General features: G+C 47.3%; 1 protein-coding gene across 1 annotated transcript in view; it reads right to left on the bottom strand.

The window, feature by feature from the left end:
- Nucleotides 1-19,840, bottom strand: part of LOC8038594 (GAS2-like protein pickled eggs) — a 484,840-nt gene that overhangs the window by 10,199 nt on the left and 454,801 nt on the right. The window contains exons 2-3 of the mRNA XM_042290727.1: nucleotides 3,688-3,795; nucleotides 1,273-1,366 (exon numbers count right to left, since the gene is read on the bottom strand). Coding sequence (XP_042146661.1) covers nucleotides 1,273-1,366; nucleotides 3,688-3,795 — 202 coding nt within the window. The remainder of the gene's footprint in view (nucleotides 1-1,272; nucleotides 1,367-3,687; nucleotides 3,796-19,840) is intronic.

The raw sequence follows: 19,840 nt of genomic DNA, 5'->3' as shown, positions 1-19,840 counted from the left end.
AAACACCACCATTTTTCCTTCTCCTATAAGCTGATGAATTCTACTGTTCCTACAGGGCACTCAAAAGTGATTTGTGTCAAAATCGTGCGATTATCTCATTGCCCATCAGTATAGACATTGTGTTCATTTCTTTCTTTCTTTCTTTTTTCTTTCGTTCTTTAAATGGCGCACTTCACCTAGCGGAGACGGCGCCATGCGTTACAACCATCGCTAACCCGGTCGTCTGCGGACATGTCCGCTGTGGCCCCTGGCAAGTTTGTTGGTCTTTTTTTTTCGAAGGGGAAGGGAGTCACACCTGGAAAATCCACCGGATAAAACCCACCACACCAATCAACATTCGGTGAAATCTTGAGCTTTCTACGTGCAGGCGGCAATTTTTCCGGCTCGTTTAATGCGCGGATATTCATCGTGGACAATATATACCAGGGGCGGCCAGACGGACATATACGATACGAAGAACCACAAAAAATAACCATTTTGACTAAATAGCCGCAGTAATAAGGGCAGGGTTTGTTTCTTTTATTTTAGTTGGTGTCCAACACGAATTTCTCCAATAACGCCATTGGCCATTATGTTTTCTTAATATGCGTTCCCATTCGTAAAACAAGCGCCATGAGGATCGTCTCGAATGACGACGTTGCAGAACTCAGCGTCTGAGCAGGGCGTTCGTCTGTCAGGGTCTTAAGGCGTATTCCCACCGGCGATGTAAGTAGTCGCGTGATGCGACTAGATCGATCGCATCGCAAAAAAGTTAGATGATCACACCGGCGTGCGCGATAAGCGAGTCCAACGGTCGTGGTCCAGCGCCTTCGTCGGCGAGTCGTTTCTCGAGAACTCTCGCTCCGAACGCCGTTGATTGGCTCAGCCGCTCCGCGACTAGATCGCATCGCAAAAAAGTCGGGTCGAGAAGCGACTGCTCAAATCGCGTCGCTTTTTGCCCGTGATGGTCGCTTTTGCGATGAAAGTTATCGCGCGACCAGATCGCATCGCCGGTGGGAACGCGCCTTTACGCTCTTTTGATTCAACGGCCTTCACATTTTAGAAGAATGCCTGGTATTTGTACGTCGATTTGACTATCGACAATATTTTGTGACTTTTTTTTTTTTTTGTATCTTTTTTGTTTTGATATTGCCCGGGGAGGGGAGGGGGGTCTTTTCGGGGAGCCGCGAGCCGCATTTTGGCCACCCCTGCCCTCCACTATGATTTTCAATATAGCCACTCTTTTTGAGCGATTCCAACATCGCTTCTCGTCTCTGATGCCGGCTTGCTTACCTGATCTGCACCTGCAAGGGTCATGCTTGTCGAGGTAGTGTTCCAACGTGTCCCAACCGCCACCCACACGAACCATGACGTGGCTTCGAAGTATCTGCAAAACAAAGCGCACCTCAGTAAGCGTGTCGCATTCTGATTTACCCGCCTCAAACCAAGTCGTTCATCTATTCCTCCTGTCCACCCCCCCCCCCCCCAAACCACGCACACACACAAAAAAAGAGGAAAAAAAAAGGAAAAAGAAAAAGTTAACAATTGTTTTTTTCTTTTAATGTACACCATAGGGAGTGTTATGGTTATAGTCTCTGTCAGGTTAGAAAACGCACAACGTGGCCTATGGTGTTCAGGATTCTTATATTGCGATTCGTTCTTCGACGCTATACGCTAATACCCCAGTGCCAATGTGGTGCTTGCCACGCCCCCCTGCGCTTCTTAAGCTCTCGGTTACCATATTGTAAGATACTCGCATGCTTGGCCGCAATAAACGTGTCAGCTGCTTTCGAAGTACTAGACCGGTGAAGGGTGTTCTTTTTTTCTTTTAAGCTTTCCAGATTTGTTTAAAAAAGCCGTGCAGGTGAGTTATACGGTGGAGGGACATTATGTGGGTGGATAACCTTTGCAATAAATCGGCTGATTAATTAAAATTCGTTAATTAACTTCTTAATTAATGAAAATAGACATAAGCTTCAAATTAGAAACTTACTGAGCATCATCGAAAACCACTGAATCAATTCTTTTTAGAACGGAACTCGGGGGCGCGCCAAAGTTACCACTGGTGAAGCAGGCGCAAAGCTAGCAGTGGCGGAACGTGGTGATAACCTTATCATCCGCAGCTCGCCACTGCTAGCTTTGCGCTTGCTTCATGAGTGGCAACTTTGGCGCGCCCCCGAGTTTCCCACGAGCTTCAAGTCGTTCTAAAAAGAGTTGATTCAGTGGTTTTCGATGACGCTCAGTAAGTTTCTAATTGGAAGCATGTCTATTTTCACTAAGTAAAAAGTTAATTAACAAATTTTATTTAATTAGCCGACTTTTCGCAAAGGTTGGCCACCCACATAATTTCCCCCTGGCCATATAGCTCACTTGCACAAACCGCATAAGTGTAACTTTCACGCCTTATTTACACAAATATGTAAAGCTTAAAAAAAACACCCTATATTTTTATTTATATGATTATGCTCGATGTTTTACCTAGGCTTTAGGTGTAAATTATCTCGTGCATTGTGTTTATTTGCATCTATGCCCGTGGTGGGGGCCTCTAATTTTCACCCACACAACCCTCCAAAATAACCGACTGCAAAAGATAAAAGAATAAAAAAAAAAAAGATTTTCTGTTCTTTTTTTTCTTTTTTTTTTTAATGCGGGAAATTACGTTGTTATTTGCCCGCGTCTGTGTAGCACCTGCTAACGAATAATTCATGTTAGCTCACACATTTATACGAAAACGTTTCTTAGCAAACATTATACACTCAAGGAAAAAAAAGTCTCTTTCGTTGCACTTGGGAACGCCAATCGTTGCAATCTCAGGGAATTAAAAAAGTTAAAAAATAAGCAGACCTAAAAAAGAAAAGTCTGCGTTCTGATAGAAGACAAGGTTAACAAAACAGGCGAGCTGGTTAACGTTACACATGACTCTAACCGGAGACGACGGACACGTGACGGGTGACGATGAATGTGTGAACGTGTACAAACTTGGTGAAGGTCGTGTGAGAGAGTGGTTTTATTAGCACATGACGTGTTAATAAAATCTATTCAGCTGCGTTCGATGCGCGTGTCTTTTTGTCCCTCGTCCCCTTGTCGTCTGTCGCCTCCGGTTAAAATAATCTGCACTCTGACACGGAGAATAGAGAGTTTCTAAGTATTGCGCAAGCGCTGTGCCTTTGCCTTGAGTGCTCCACACAGCGCGTGCGTGGAGCCCAAACTGCGGTCTTGGATTGGTGCATGGCGACGACACACATGCGCAGCGTGGAGCACGCAACGCTAACGGAAACGCACAGCGCTTGCAATTGGTTCTATACGCAGTACTAAAACTCCAATGGCGCGCGTATAAGTATGTGAAAGGTCGTGCTCAGTGGCACAACACAGACTGTTTTTCTTTAGGTCTAAACATATTTTCAGCTTCGTCATTGGCGGAGCTAGCTCCGTCGAATGTAGGGATTGGCTCTGCCAAGTGCATTGCGGGAAAGCAGACGAAACAGGATTTCTTTGACTGTAGAGCAGAGCTCATAGGGCTCCTGGTTTGGTTCGGTGTTTTGAGGTAGGGAGAAAAGGGGGGACAGCAGGGAGAGATGTTGGCCTCCCCTACGGGGCGAGTCGCTACCCGGCCAGGGAACAGGGGGAAGCCGAAAGGTGGCTAAAATAAGAAATTTAGTTCAAATCAAGATTAATGTGCGTGGGCTTTCGCAGCCCTGGTGTACTTACTCGAACGAAGATTAGCACTTTCGTGTCACCAATCCTGTACTTCCCGTCCGCGACGCGAATCATCGGGAATTGGGACGGGCAAGTACACCTGTTTAGAAGATCCACCACCTGCAAGATACAAACAAAAAACACGAAGGCGTGAATAAACTGCACAAGTGAATTTAAACAAAGCATTAAAAGCCAAAAAACACGGCCAAAAAGAAAAAAAGTTTTGGGAGGGATTTTGAACAGGAGGTCGGGACCAAAGTTTTGCGAAAAGACAACGAAACGGTTTTTGCCGTTCTATAATCCTCCCTAAAATGTTTTTTTTTCTTTTTAAATTTATATATTGCACTTTTTTTAAAGAAGGTTCTGAGTATACTAGTGTGACTTCTTTGGTATACATATGACCATATTCAATATTTCAATATCCCAGGTAAATTATCGCCAGTCCCGTTGCAACGATTTTGGGGAGGCGGTTTCTGTCTTTAGTGTACCAAGTAATTTGCATCAAAATAACTAAAAAAACTTCGAATGCTCCATACCAAGCCTCCTTTATACTAGAAAGCCCGCCAGAAACCCCAAAGAAAAGCGGTCACGAAAAAAGGGGCAGAGCAGGCGGAGAAAGAGGATACCCAAAGCGTCCTAAAGGCGACCTTTTGGTGGTGCGACGACAGCGCGAGTGGTCAAATCCAAAAACACTCCTGTTCTGGAGGAAATAATTCGTTATTTTCCAGCTCGCTTGCACCTTGGCATTAATTTCATTATCATTATAACCTTAAAATGCGGCCGTTCACCCTTGTTGGTGGGAGACTGGTGGCAGCTGATAAAACCCGTTTGTTCTGCTGACGTCTAACTCCTGGTTAGCTCAGTTCGTGGAGCGCTCCAGTGGAAATAGAGAGGTCCCTAGTTCGATACCAGGACCAGGCGGAATTTTTTGGTCGCGCGCCGGTCACCTAGTTGTGCTTGGACATTTCTGTTTGCCCCTTCTTCCCGTTCTCCAGGAATTATTTTCGTCATTCTTGTCCAGCTCGCTTGGAGAAATATGATTGCGTTTGCTGCACGAAGAGAAGAGGCGCTCGCACCCCTTCTCCTCCTTCCGCCGTGAAACGGTCGCTGCATCCTTTCATCCTTTCCGCAATGCCTCGCCGTGACCGCGTTTGGGGGAGGAGAAAATTTGAAAGAGAAAAAATAAATTCAAATGCGCTTTGGGGAGAGGCCGCTAGGTCCGCTGGCGCTCATGACAGATCGCCCCTTGCGCTACCATTGCATTCGGCGTTCTGGCGCATCTCCTTTCTCTTTTTCCGGCAACCAGGCGCTCTATTGTTCCGTCGTCAATTTGACGGGCTTTCTAGTATAGAGGAAGCTATGTTCATACAATATATATTAAAATAGTTTTGCTTTTTACTTTTTTTGAACTGCACAGGTTCAAATATAAATGTTCGTGACAATAAAAATAGACGTGCAATGCTTCAGTACAGGCCTATGCCGTAAGGACTGTCATCCCTCGAGCTCTCGTCAAGAGACACGCAGCCGGCGCTTCTGTACTTACTGTCGCGCTAAAATAGTCCCACGATACAAGGCTGACAAGAAGTCAGTTGCGATCGGATGGGCCGCACCCGCTATCCGCCGTTCAGCTCCGAGCTCACAGTGCGGTGGGAGCACTCCGCAGTCTGGACCAATCAGCCGCCTCCCTTTCTTCACCTCACCCCGCTCCGTGCGTGTGGCTATGGACGGAGCGGTGTGACCACGTGGTAAAAGACAAGCGTATGATTGGTTCCAACGAGCACGTAGCTCTGCACCGCGGTGTCAGCTTAGCAGTGAAGGCGGTTTCGTTCCGATCGAAGCCGCGACCAGGCGCCCGTCTCCGCGCCTTCGAAGTCTCGATGTGCTCGCCCCTTCCTCCATAAAGACGCCAAGCTGTTGTCGATGTCGCCGCGTCTGGGAGCCATTAATAACTCCGACGTCTCTGGTTTCCCGCACTTGTCGTTGCGGTGCCCGTCGTATCCGCCACTTCTTCATCCATTCATTCGAACGGCGAGGTGAGCAGACGCGATGGCGACGTTTGCAAGGAGCCGACGCGTAGGAAGAAGCTTTTGCGCTAAGAAATGCTACGCAAGTGAGTCGAAGACAGCTTCACTGAAGGTACCGCCAGCCTTATGTTTGCCGCCGCTCACTTAAGGATTGACTACAAAATGTCCTCCTTGTACAGAAAACTCGAGAGTGAGATGATGAACTGGAACACACAAGGGCAATATACTAGTACGGCTTAGAGCACACGAAAGGACGAGATGGTTTCCACGTACCAAAAATACTGTCGAACCGTTTGTTTGATTCTCTTTAGGGTATACCGACCTGGAACAGATCAACGACAGCTGATATTGCATTTTGTTATATACGATATAACATTAGAAAACGATTAAGAGCGTATTCTTTAAGATATTTTTTTCCGTACATGCTTGCAAACAGATTTGCTCAAAATAATCAGTACACTGGTCGTGCACCCAGATCTGGAATAAATACGAACCACGAGGAATGGACCAATGGAAACGTATTTACAAGATGCTTAAATTCCGGGAGCTGCTTCGATTGAACGGTGAACTCGTTCGAGGGGCCCGGACCCGGGTATCGGTTGCACCCGGGGTCGTTGGCATCGCAGCCTCGCGATTGGGAAGACCTAGCATTTTATCTCGCGAACCTCGGTTGCGTTGCCCAAACATCCGCAGCCTCCTCCGGCGCACATTTTCACTTTTATAACGCGGGGTAGATCGTGCGGTAGAAGGAAGGGAGACGACGACATACGCGCCCATAAACCGAGCGCTGCGCGTTTCAAAATAGGTGCCGGCGATTATCTGTTCGTATAACAGATGGAACATCGCATACGATCTCCTCCTCTTCCACCTCCTCCTCCTCCAGCGGGTCGGCCGGTGTGTGGTGCGTTGCGGTTTGCGGAGGTGCTGTACTGAAAATAGCGTACAAGGGCTTTCCTTTTACCCCTGCGCACCGCTGCCGCTGCTGCGGTCGTCGATGGAATGTAGCTCGTCCTGCAGAGCTCTGTATGATGCGCACTATGTGCCTCCATCTTCATCTTGTGCCCCACGGATTTCTTTTTGTCGTTGTTTGACTTTTGGACGGTTGTTTGAGGTTTCGAGGCCGGAGAGAGCAAACAAAGAGCGCGAGCTGTGCGATCTTGACTTCATCTTGGCGTGACGAAAGGTCATGTATTGCGCCCCATGCGTAGCGATACCTGCGGGATGATTAGGGTCACCGCAACAACTCTTTTGTTCTCATTCTGTTGTCGTCGTCGGTGTTAGTCACGATGTTACGGTTTTCCTATGATGACTGCTCTCGCTCCTCTGACGCGGTGAGTTTTCAGCTGGGAGGGGCGAGGGGGGGGGGGGGGGGGGGGGAGGGCAGGATGTGTATAGCTTCGAGTCTCCCCTGTCTCTATTTGCTTGAACGTTGTTCTGGTACGTTTGCTGCAACGATGCCAATGCGAAAAACGCGAAGCTAAAGATCCCGATTTAGAGTGCCGATATTTTTTGCTCGGAAATCGCCGTTTAGAGGTCGGGAAATGACTTCGTAGAAGTGGAGAGTCCATTCGTGCGAGGCCAGCGAACTTGGAGTGATGAACATGAAATGAGAACAGCCTCCCTGTAATTTCAAACCCACATTATTTTTTTTATGTGCAGTTAATTAGACGTCACTCATGAAGCGAGGAGATAGTGTGTAAGCCGGGTATTACCGCCTCGCAGTTACCTTCACTGCCGTGCTGGAACAGTATACCGCGAAGGAAACATTTCTGTCACTGTTTTTTACCTAGGGTTCCGTGTCTTCAGTATACACGGATACGCCCTATAAATTAATTTCCGATCTGGTTTTAACAATATCAGAAAAAAATCGAGAGAGAAAAACGCAGAGTTAGAGGTGTCTTGGTCTAAAGAAAAACTCAAGCTTCACGGGAACTAATATTTATCTTTAGATTCATTTTGTGTTAACCTCATTCGACTGTTCGCGAGACAGCTTCTTTCTTCGGATCCACACCCTTTATTTCATGTCGTTCATTGATTGGTACCGGCTTGTATTCCCAAGTATCCAAGTCACGCGCGCAAGTTCCATGGGATTCCCAAACATCCAGGGTGTTAGAGAGTCCCATGCCCGTGTTCTATCTTCTTTTTATTTCAACATAAGCCGCGATAAGCGTCTATTTTTCTCCGACACCAAAAACACACCGAATTTGTAGGAACTGTAAGCCATAAAAACCGGCAACGAGGGAAGGACGACTCTTCGCTGAACTATTTTCTTCAACGTAAGTTCCCGGAACAGTTCGGGCACGGCGGTAATGGTTACAGCGTAACGGTAACGCTCTGCTGATACTCATTCTCAGCCCCACGTACGGATTCGAGTTGCCAATTAACTGTTTCCTCGGGCACGTTAAAGACCATAGGGTTTCTATCGTGTCCTAAGGTATTCAATTTTTTTTGAAGACTCAACGGTGTTACGCCCTCACGGCGCAACACCCTTATCTGTGTTGCTCTTAGGTGCTGATACTGTTAGGTGCTTTTCGTATCTAATCAAGCATCTTTTTATTGTGCTTCTAAGAACAGCTTACGCAATGAACTTGCGGCAGTGTCTGTCAAAAGGGCAAAAGTATATAAAGAAAGAAGGGAAAAGTAACAGGGTAACTGTGCGTGATACTAAATGGAGTGGCAAATCGGTCCACTCAAGCCGCAATGCGTCACGCAGAGAAGAGGTTTCTTCTGGTTCCTCGAACGAGAAGCACCGCTATTGATACAGATAACGGCGCTCTCTGTATCCAGCCGAGCAATCGCACAGTCCCGCTCGGTATCTCGGCGACCTTCCAGGGTCGCATTAAGGACGGGTCGATAAAAACTCTTCGCCCGAACCGCCGCCGAAGCCGCCGACATCTTTGCCCTCAACGCGCGGCTTCAACCTCACTCGTAGCGCCTCGTTTTATAGCCGCCGCCTATAAACTCGCTCTCACCTAACAAGCTGGACCACAGCGAAGGCTACAAAGCCAGCTGGGTCAATCGTGCGCTATTAGTACCGCTACGTCGACGGGCGATCTGCGGTCGCAGCGACCAATCAGAATTTGAGAACACGCCTCGTTACTTCGAGTCGGCCGAACTTGAAGGAACGAAGCGTCGCAGAAAGGGCACATTTCCTGGCATTTGTATGGCTTCGAGCGTGGAGTATAGGCTTCGCTCCATCCCAAGCGGGGGAGATATATACGGCGAGCGGCTGGTTTCGCGCGCTGGAGCGGTAATGGCGAGACAGAGACCCTCAACGTCGGTCGTCCCACTAGCCCAGTCAGGGGATAGTAGTACCAGGACTAGTGTACGGCACTCGAGACGGTTTGTAGTCCCGTTCCGCAAGGTCATCGCCCATCGTTAATTTCGGCGGTCGTTCCGATGTGGGGCGCGGAGGCCTGGAAACGGAGCTGCTCTTCGACGAAGCGATCATCGTGCCTCGGACAGATCGCCCGGATCGTTTCGCAATATGGCACAACTTTCGGTTCGATCGAGGAACCGATCATCGCCTGGTTTTGCCGTCCGCAATAAAAGGCTGGTGCGTCCAACGGGGTTTGGAAGCTAGTCTGTCCGCGAACAAAGACGCTCAAGAACTGCTCGGGCTGTACTGCCACCTGGTCACGAGCGGCCAATAAAACTTTATTAGGCACACAAACACAATAATTGCAGCGGCATATTGTCTGGCTGTACCATCTTGTGAGCGGCCAATAAAAGTGGAAGCTTAAGAACATCAGCGTGATATTGTTGTTTTGTTTTTTTTCTTGAAGCGCACTTTGAATTGATCTAATATGGAGGCTTGATTTGCTCATCTCATCAATTCTAGTCATGCAAACGGCAGCGCAGAGCAGAGTGAGACTGAAGCGGCGAGGGAAGCGGTATTGGACTTCTCGTAGCAGGTTTTATGGCGTGCAAAATATTGGTTTTGAGCAGCCAGTGACCGTTTTGAAGCAGATGCCAACATCTGTTTGCTCATCACTTGAAAATGAAAAGTGATTGCGTCGCTAAATCTAACAGACAGCCTTCTTTTTAGAAATAAGGCTCAGGTCAGAGTAGATTACGTTTAAAATTAGTATTAAAAAAAAAACGAAAAAAAAAAAAAACACGTAAAATGAAGCATAGCGCGACACTTCAGTTGAGATAAAGCCTCTCCCCTTTCCCCCTTTTATTCTCGATACCTCGTCTAGCCTGTAAATATAAGTCGTCCATCAATAAAAATATGTCCTCCCAAGTTCCGTGAACTCACGAAAGCTCAAGATTCCTACATCACAAATCGAAAAAACGACCCCCTACAAATATTAAGAAAACCTACAGTTACATTTCGAAAAGTAGCCATCCGCTTCTGTCTGTTTGTCTGAAAAACTTTATTAAAGGTATATCATGAGGGAGGTTGTTTGAGGTGGCCCGGAGGGCCCGCTTTAAAGGTGTTGAAGCCAGAGTTTAGTCGAAGTTCGCTGCCCTTTTGATTGACTGCGGCACGGGGACTACATTCACTACCGTATTTATTCAAATATGCACCCGCGTTTTGTTCTTGTTTTTCCATTTCTCAACCAGTATTTTAAAATTAGAGGTTAGCCTACAGTAAAGACCAAAGAAAGTCGACTTGTAATAGTAGTGAGCATAATTTTCGAGCCTATCGCGCCAACCCAGGCGCTCCCCCACGTCAGCCGCTGCTCCTACCACTCCGGTGCAAAGTGGTGAAGCTCAACGCGCGTGCGCGCTGGCGCAAGTGCCACGGCACATTGTAGCCACGGCATGGAGGCATGTGGCAGACATAATAATCGAGTGGTCTCAACAGGAGTAAAATAGCCTGGTTCTGTCGTATTGCAGTAGCCGCCATCCCACTATTTTGCAAATTTTTATCGCGACTTCTAGCCCCATGACATCGCCGACCTAGTCTGAAAATTTAAACGATGATGAGGTCACTGCGGTCGACAAGTACAGTCTCTATACTTGGTTTCATCTTAAGTCAATGCGCAGCCGACGATACTAGCCAATGGAACCAAAAGCGAGTTCTCTCATCGGCTAAACTAATCAAGCGCAGTGAATGCCCTGTGGCCTGAGCTTTTAGTGTGTGTATCAGTGGCGGATCCAAGAGGGGGGGGGGGGGGGGGGGGGACAGGGGCGGCCGCCTCCCCCAAACAAAGTCAACCCCTCCCCCTATAAGGGCAATTTGACATGGGGGGACCCCCCCGGTGTACACGAAAGAATGGGAGAATAGTACAGTTACAAATTACCCCCCCCCCCCCCCCCCCCCCCCAAAAGAAGGGAGCTCTGGATCCGCCCCTGGTGTGTATGTTGGTGATTGTGTCTGTTCGAGCCTTCGACTGTGGTCTTATTAAAATTAAAGGTTTGTTCAAACAGGACACTTCAGAAGTCGTGAGGCTACACAACTCCGGCAAAAACTGTAAAAAGTTGAAGCGCCCGGCAGTCCGATGTCTTTTTGAACACCACCGAGCCAAAACCACGATTTTCCTCCTCACTTCCTCCACTTTTCGGTGACCTCAGCATACTCGTCAGACTTGACATCGCACGTCCCCTGTCAATGCTGTCCATTTGTTCTGCCGGGCCCTCGTACCCTTGGCCGTGTTCCAAAATCTACTTGATCTTACTCCAGGGTAAGGGTTTTGTACCTTTGCGTTCGAAAATCTACCCGCGTCCTGCGTCGCTCTATCTGTGTTATCAAGTGGCTCAATCCGCAAGAGTAGCTCGGACCTCTTTGGGTAAGATTTCGAACACAGCCTTTCCCTTTCGCTTTTTCGGGACCTGAAGAGCAGAGGAGGCTTTGAGCGATTGACCAACAGCCAACAGAGCTTGAGCGTGGCTGTCCGGACCCACGTGATGAGCATGCTCAAGGCAGCCGTTTATGACACGAGCAAAATTTGAAGAAAAAAAAAAAATACTTGCCCTTCGTTCCCCGGCAAAAAAAAAAAAAAAAAAAAGGAAAAAGAAAGAAACATTGGACGGAAGCGAACCGCCGTACCACTTATGCCGGAGTCCTGTCGCCTCACGATTCATGTTTGAACAGGTTTTCGATGTAAGAAACTATACTGTGAGTAGAGTCGCTGTAGAATACATATTTGTACTATTTTCATTTTCTTATGCTGATCTTAATATTAGAATTAACTCTTCATGAAATATTTCCATTTTCTTTTCTTTTTAAAGCCCATCTCGGCGCAGGTGTGGCGCAATTCTTAGCAAAAAACGTAAATTTGGCGCGAATAGCGCAGCACTTCCTTCACTGTTGAAACTCAGTGGACTTTTTTGCTTCAGGCATTCCCTGCAGGCTGGTATGAGTGTTAATGGAAAGTTTCATTGCTAGAAGAAATTTGCCGATAGGACAGGATGGACATTTGATGAATATCATGTACTTCATAAAATTAGCGTTTAAAATCGGAATTTTTTTTGTTTTTATGAGTTAAAAATAAATATTTTGATTGTTCGATATATTTCCAAGAGTTCCGAGGGTATTACAGCATAAAACCAAACGAGATACTCGATTTTCATATATTATTATCAGTAATATACTTATAATTCTTATTACATCAGTAGAGCCTCCTCGGCACTGCCAAAAGGCAACAGCCCACGGAGGCCCGCTAAGCTTCGTTTATGGAGTGATAACTACGTGATGAATATATACAAGATAGCTTAGTGACGAACGCGGGAATGCTGGTCCGTGAAAACTGCACGCTATAGACTAAAAAAAAAAGAAGAAAAAAAAAGGAGATTGAAACATGTTTGACACGTCTTACGACAAATCATAAAGTCCAAGACAACTGGTGTCGTGAACGTGCCTGGCGTAATCTTGCGACCTCGATATCGGTGCAGGTGGACCGCTTAAGGTATCCTTGACCCTGAAAGTGGCGGCAAAACCTATCTAGTGCTTATCAACATCGGAACATGAAAAACAAGTCTTCACATATGTCCTCCTCGTTTCATATCTTCGTGCCTTGCAGCTCAATTTTGGTCAAGATAATTTTAGTTGGAAAGGAAAAAAAAAAAAAAAAGAAGAACTAGCTTTGCACGTTTGCAGTCTCAGCCGTCGAGACTCGAGAGTCGGTACAGGTGTGCAGGACCATCGGATGAGGCTGCTAAAAATTAACTTCCTGCATTTCGGAGTGTCTAAAGAAATATTTATGACTATAAAATACCTAAATGTAACAATTATGATATTTTAAGTTTTGAACCAAGCTTTCATGCTGAGAAGTCATTTCTTCCTGTTGTGCGAGAGCGGCAAGTTTGTCAGCACTTATATAATTCACTAACGACTAGGCGATGCCATTTAAATCTGACCGGTTAGATTCGGTGATAATTAGAAAAAAAAAAAGATCGATAACATAAAATATAGTAATATTTCTATGACTGAAAAACTTATCAAACTTTCACCACTAAAAAACCTCTGTGGCTCGAATATAAGGCTCTTCTTCTCTCATGTCATGTCTCAAAATTCACAAGTTATCCCTGAGTGTGCATAATACACCCTTATTGGATAGCAGAAGAGCCGGAGGACTAAAGGTTTCACTAAAGGAAGAGAGGTTTCAACTCAACATTCACAAAGTGTATAACATTTTGTATAGTTGTTTGGGCAAGAAAAAATATAGACATTCGATAGGAAAACATATATAATCTACACTAATACTAGATATAAATATTTCTCGAACTGTGAAAATATCGACGACAAGGTATATAAAACTTAATATGGAGCTTTAGAAAAGCGCTATATAGCTTTTCTATCCGCACGATGTTGAAATATTTTGCAAACTATCGCGGTGACTTGTTTTGCTCTCGTATAATCGTGAGAATGCCTCAACTCCGCGCTTTCACTCGATTGCTGCCAACGAGTACAATAGACGAACAAAACCTTTTCCGTAATCGCGATATTATGCTCAGATATAGCATAATCTATATGGCTCAGTATATATATATATATATATATATATATATACAGGAAGAACACGGCGCATCGATCTCTATAGCGTTACCAGGAATGTCGATACGTAGCCGGCATATCTTACAAAAAAAAGGAATGAAGACAGGAATGTCGCTGAAAGCTGACGAAATTCACGCGACCAGAGGCTCGTAAACTGTAGCGAGGAAGATCGCGAACAAAAATACCGCCCCCTTCCTTTTTTCTTTTTCCCCAGGGTTTGAAATTGTCTTAGCGGTTGACGAACCTACACGACAAAGAGTCGCTTCTGTCACCCGAGACACAGGGGCGCGCTCTGTCTTCTAATCGGCAGCGCCCACCCCTCCGTACTTCCCCACTTTGGAGGAGCTTCCTTCTATTTCTGCTCTGAAACGGGAAGCGGTGTGGGAAAGCTGGAATCCGCTTCAGCGCCCGGCTATAAACACCCGCCACACCAGAACCGACACAAATGCGCAGACCGCGCGCGCGAGAGGAGTAAACGGCTAATGGCCCTAGTTTGCAGAGTACACACCTCGTCCGGGGCAAACAGAGTGAGGCGAGCGTTGAACTGAGGTGACGAGAGAGGTCAGCACGAAGGTCACCGTCGTTGTCGTCGCTCTGAGGAGCGATAACTGCAGCCGACAGTCGGGCCGAGGGCCGTCCCGAGGACGTGTCTGACTGTGGCGGTAGGTCCGCACCGGACAAGGTCTCTGCTGATATTTTTGCTCATTCAGACATCAGCCCGATTATTAGGACCATGGAAACCGATTTGGCTACCCCATGTCGACTCCCACTCGTTACAGTGTGAGGTCTTGACTATGTCAGCGCTATAAAGAAAAGGAAGAACCACATCTCAGTCAGTGCCTGCAGACTGTCTTGCGTATGGTGTATGAGCAGTGGAACTGCAGTGTTCAGCCCCTAATCCTCGAGTGCAACTTCAGGGCCACGTGCATACTGGGCGCGACCCAACAAACTAGCACCACCCGGTTGATATTCTTATTGTTATCGTCGAAGTTGTTCTTTTCTGGTTGAGTTGGCACTTAACCAGAACGATGAACTAGCCGTGAATTCAAATAATTTTGTCCTGCATTGGTGTTCTGTTGTTTCCGTTTCGTCGGCTATACTCACTGAGCCCAGTGGCGTAGCCAGGGGAAGGACTTATTAGGCTTCAGCTTCCCCCCCTCCCCTTCCCCGCCACCCCAAGTCATGGACATTCCAGACACCTCAAACCCCCATCCCAACAGAAAAAGTTCCTCGCTATGTCACTGACTGAGCCTGTCCTGTTTGTATTGGACGACCGGGGGCAAGATTTATTCATGAGCAATTCGCTAAATTTATTTCGCAACTCTCAAAAAAAAAAAAATTGCGACTATAGTTTTTGTTCTTGTTCTTTAAATCCTTTTGAGTATCATCAGGCGACTACGAAAGCGATTTTCCCATGACAGGACATGGGGTAGCCAACATGGCGCTAAATACATCAGTGGCAGACAAGCCGCGCTAAACTAAAATTGCCACTCTAAAGAAAAGAAAAAAAAAAAGAAACGTCTGAGGGTTTCTTTTTTTTGCAGTACAAGGTGAAAACGAGCGTTGGGGCTCCAACTGTGTATTTGACGAGATTAGGGCCCTTGGTTTTAACCCGAGACTGGGGCAGAAAGAGAAAAGTTATTTACAGTTGAAGAGAAAGTAACAGGGAAAGTATGACAACCAATCACGGCGAACTGATCCCAGCGAATCACAACTTCCACTTGCCCACTGTCTCTGCGCACATCCCACTTTTCAGATATAATCGTATTTGATCCTTGGCATTGGCTGGGATCCTTCTCCCATTCCCCCTGATTGGCTGTCTTCCTGTACTGCACGAAAGTGAACCCTCAGACTTTTTTTTAGTCTGTATGTCAAGGGTAGACCGACCTCCCACTGTACGAAGATTCACAACAACACGCCTAATTTATTTCGCTTTGCTTTCATGAAAAAAAAAAAAAAAAAAAAAGAGACAAATGTCACGGCAGCTGCAGCTGAAAGTCAAATACGAGACTCGGGCCTCTGTTTTTAACCGAGGAAGAAGGAGCACTTTCCCGCGTGCCCAGCCCACTTCATCATGTGCCCGTCCACGTCGTCGAATGGGGCGCATCAAATCCTCCGCACGTGGCGCCGCCTAACGGAGTGCGCGACGTCCCGAACCGTCTCCTGCACGCGTTCCGTTCCTTCACGCACGCGCGAACCGACGTGAACTTCCCGGGTCCTCCCAGGCGTCCGCAAATAGCCTTATTCGGACGGCCAGGGCTATAGCTCGCCCGAACAGCTGCGTCCCCTTTCAGGGGTATGAGGCTCACGGTCCCACCGTATACCTGCAACAGAGTCGCAACGTGTACGGTCCTCATCCGCCAGACCGCGACTCATCGGGTATGCCCAGGCATGCGCCCGACTCCTATAGCGTCAGCCAGGCGTTCCCACGCACGCTCGTCCGTCCCGTTCTTGTACTCCGTTGACCCGTGAGCTGACAGTGCAGTGGGCGCTCGCCGGACCACTCGACGGCCTCCGTGCCATCATCTGACACCGCGCCTTGCTTGATCACGTGACGAAAAGGAAAACGCGTGATTGGACTAACGTGCTCGTATAGCTTCTACCACACTGTCAGTTTAGGGGCGGAGGTTTGCATGGGCTTTGCGCGTATGCCGCGCTATTTAGCAACCGAGACTCGTGCGAATGGACCTCGGGTCTCCCGTATATTCCCTCCAAGCTTCAGAATATAAAGCTCGACCTTTGTTTGCGAGTTTTTCTTTCTCCGAGGGGAAGGCAGCGCACGTTTCAACGAATGGGTGTTACTGTGGCGCGGGAGGGGGGAGTAGGTTTTTACTCGAAACACTGGTACCCGTGGAAGACCGTTATCTTTGTGGTGGCTGTTGCGCGTTCGTCGCGAGAGTTTGCTCTATTCAATATATGACCCGCTGTAGCAAGATTGTAGCAGACTGGGACGATGTTAACATCGCGGCGTGAACGTTGTCCAGAAAAGGAGCTTTCGTATATCCTTCTTGAGCTTGCTCGACGCGACATGCACGTAAATCGGATTTGACCTCCACTCTGCACTCTTTTTTTATATTTTTTTTATATATATATGACGTATATTTTTAGGAACGTGAGTGCGAACGTGCGAAGGTGGCCGCTGAAAGCGAAGCATTGAGTGGGAAAAAGAGTCGTCGGCGGAATCTCCGATCGGTAGAGGATTAGCGGCGCGCCTGAGAAATCGCTCGAGCTCTTGGCCGGCCGTGTTGGATGAGACGGTTACAGAGCTCCCACACTTTCTTATCGGTATTATTCCCACAAACCGGAACCTCACAAAGGGAACCAAGTAGGTCAGTGCCGAGCCAATTTCGATATCGCGCCAAGATGTGACAGGGTTGGCACCGTGATTCAGGATTTTCCAGAAACAAGCTCACGAGACCAGTTTATAAACCCCCCAAAAAATTAAAAATGGTTTGTAGGGAAAACACACTATAAAGCTGCCCACTGATTAGAGTGGAAGTTGACCTGGATACTTCTGTACTCAAAGAACAGTTTAACATTAAAGAGAACCTTCTCACGCGCAATACTTCGCAGGAGCAGTGCATTTTCATACTGGCGTTTATTTTTAGGGGCGGGAGGGGGGAATCGGCTGCAGCATCGTGTCAAGAACCAAATACATAACTATGGTAATTAATTATACAAAACAACAAATTCCACAGAACCAAAACAAATAAATAAAATGTGTTTTTTTTTTGGGGGGGGGGGGTGAGGGAGGGAGGAAGGGGGGGGGGCGCTTAGTCTTGTAATTCATCGCCTGATACGAAGCGAAAAAAAAAAAAAATGGTGCGCTTCGAACAACGCAGCTCGTTCCGCGCCGGCCTCAAGCCCCCATGGGCGCCTGGGATGCTCCCTCGAAAACGTGCCTTTTTCGGCGCAGGAGTTCGCCGTTTTGCCAGTCCATAAATTAGGCGCGCCCAGCAGCGGCACTGGAAGCGAGAGAGAACGCATGGTGTGCCAGATGAGCCCCCCTCCCTCCCCTTCCAGATTTACGAGTTCGCCGAATGTAAACACCACGCTCCGTTTCACCATAGTATACGACGGACCGCAGCAGGCCACCATCTAACGCTGGGTGAGCGTCACGCTAGTTTCCAGAGGGGCGCAGCAGCGAGGTAGTCACGTGGTACGCTTACAGCGCCGGATTTGGCTCGTAGCGTCCGCAGCGGTCCGTCCTTAAGGGGAAACGGGGTATATAGTGTAAACACCGGCGTCCGACAGAGTCTACACCCCAGCAGCCGGATACCGGGCAAAAAGAAAAAACTCCGCCGCGGTCACGGGTTCAGTGTCACGGTCGCGCGTGTTGCTCTTCCCACCGTTGTTCTCAAAGCTGAGAAAGCGCGTCTGGCTGGCCATCGCACATCATACTACAGTGTGCGGACATTGTATTGTTGCTTCCTTCTATGACGCTCGTGTCTGCAGATAGCCTATACTTGAGTATGTCGACCGTCTATATCCTAAAGGCTATAGAAGGTTATAGAGGCTATTGGCCATGTAGCTGCGCGAAGAAACTTGTTGTAAAAGTAAAAGACGCTCGCTGTTTAGTGTTACGCTCATAGTGCACTTGATCGAGCGATAAAACTGCCTTTCTCACTTACGCAGCTGCAGCCGTTCCTGTCCCTTTCTTTGTCGGCATCGCGAAGAACGTCTTCGAGGGCTATTTATTAGAAAGACGTATTCCTTTGCGGATGTGCTGCTCTTCGCTTCTGACAGATGGCAGCAGACGACTCGATTGGCGCCAGAGAGCTTAGATTATAAGAGGGGGACCAACTTGAACCATGACAATATAGGGGAGGACGTCTTCTGCTCAGGATCCTAAGTTCGTATGCGCGATCGATCGCGCTAATGAGATCGCTTGCAGACGATCAATGCCTTTTCGCCAGCTGCTCGCCGCTCGTATTGCAAACGCGGCCCATAGACCACGTGACCGCGAGCGAGCAGTTCGAAATACTCTCTAATCGAAGCACACTCATTTTCGCTTGTACGAGACAAGGGTGGACCGAAGAGATTTGAGAAGCACGCCCATAGACGGTGGCCCGACACTCCCAGTTGTTAATTTTCCTCCCCTAGTCAATTGACGATAGGGGAGCACAAAGTGGTGCTATTTGTAGTTCCAGCAACCTCGAGGGAAAAAAAGGATGATAAAAAGAATGAAAACCCATATTTCTTCGCATAAAGGTAGTCAAACCAAGAGTAAAGATGAGCTGCTGAAAACATTGAACAGCCGAAGTCGCAAACCCTATGGCTTAGAAGTGGAGTTGTTACACATGGTTGTACCTTGCATTTTTAAAGTTGAATTAAATACTAACGTAGATGAAATAGTATTAGTTCTGAATGTGACGGCTCACTATTGTTTTACTATTAAGAAAATCTATAAATATGGCGAAATATAAATGCTCCCCTTAACATACTATAAGATTACACACACACAAAAAAAAGAAGGTTATCAGCGAACCATGCAGACGAATGCAGCACTTCATGAAAGGGGTGCCGCAAGCTCGTTCGAGTGAAAGTACGGCGTATAAATTTTCTAAATATCACGCAAGAAAATCAATTTTCAACATTAAATACAGCTTATATGCCCAACGAGTACGTATTTTTACGGAGACCAAGTGGGTGTCACCAGGGGCGCTCGATTCCTCTGCGCGCTGTGCATAGGCAATCGAGCGGCCGTGGTGTCACTAATGCACAAGCGTGACCCGAAGCGCTCGTGCTTCGACTCTTGAGGCTTGAGGATGCCAATTCAATTATTGAACGGCTTTCAGGCCAAGTGCGTAAGTGAGTTTATCCTCCTCCTTGGCTCTTGTTCACGTGTCTACGGCAGGCGCTAGATATAGGTAAAAATAGAAAGTACTTAATTGTCTCGCGTGATTACTTCTGACCACTCGTCGTCGCCAGTTGTGCGTACTAATAAGGGTCACCTCTCAATCTCCATTGATGACCGTTCATCCTCCGCGAAGTTCAACAGCAAATATTCCAGGGCACTTCCAAAAACAACAAACTCGTTAAAAAAAATATGGTGCATTTTTTTTAATGTTGTTTTTAAGGGGTAGGCGGGGAGGGGGAAGAAAGGTTAGTTTTGAAACTTTGGAATCTGGTTTGGACCGCTAACGCTACATTGGAGCAGAAAACGAGCGTTCAGCGATGTATAGTTTATTTTGTT

The sequence above is a fragment of the Ixodes scapularis genome, unplaced genomic scaffold (assembly GCF_016920785.2).
Source record: "Ixodes scapularis isolate PalLabHiFi unplaced genomic scaffold, ASM1692078v2 PGA_scaffold1__304_contigs__length_218370807, whole genome shotgun sequence".
Lineage (NCBI taxonomy): Eukaryota > Metazoa > Arthropoda > Arachnida > Ixodida > Ixodidae > Ixodes > Ixodes scapularis.
The sequence above is the reverse complement of the archived record's forward strand: the minus strand, read 5'-3'. Positions and strand labels throughout refer to the sequence as shown.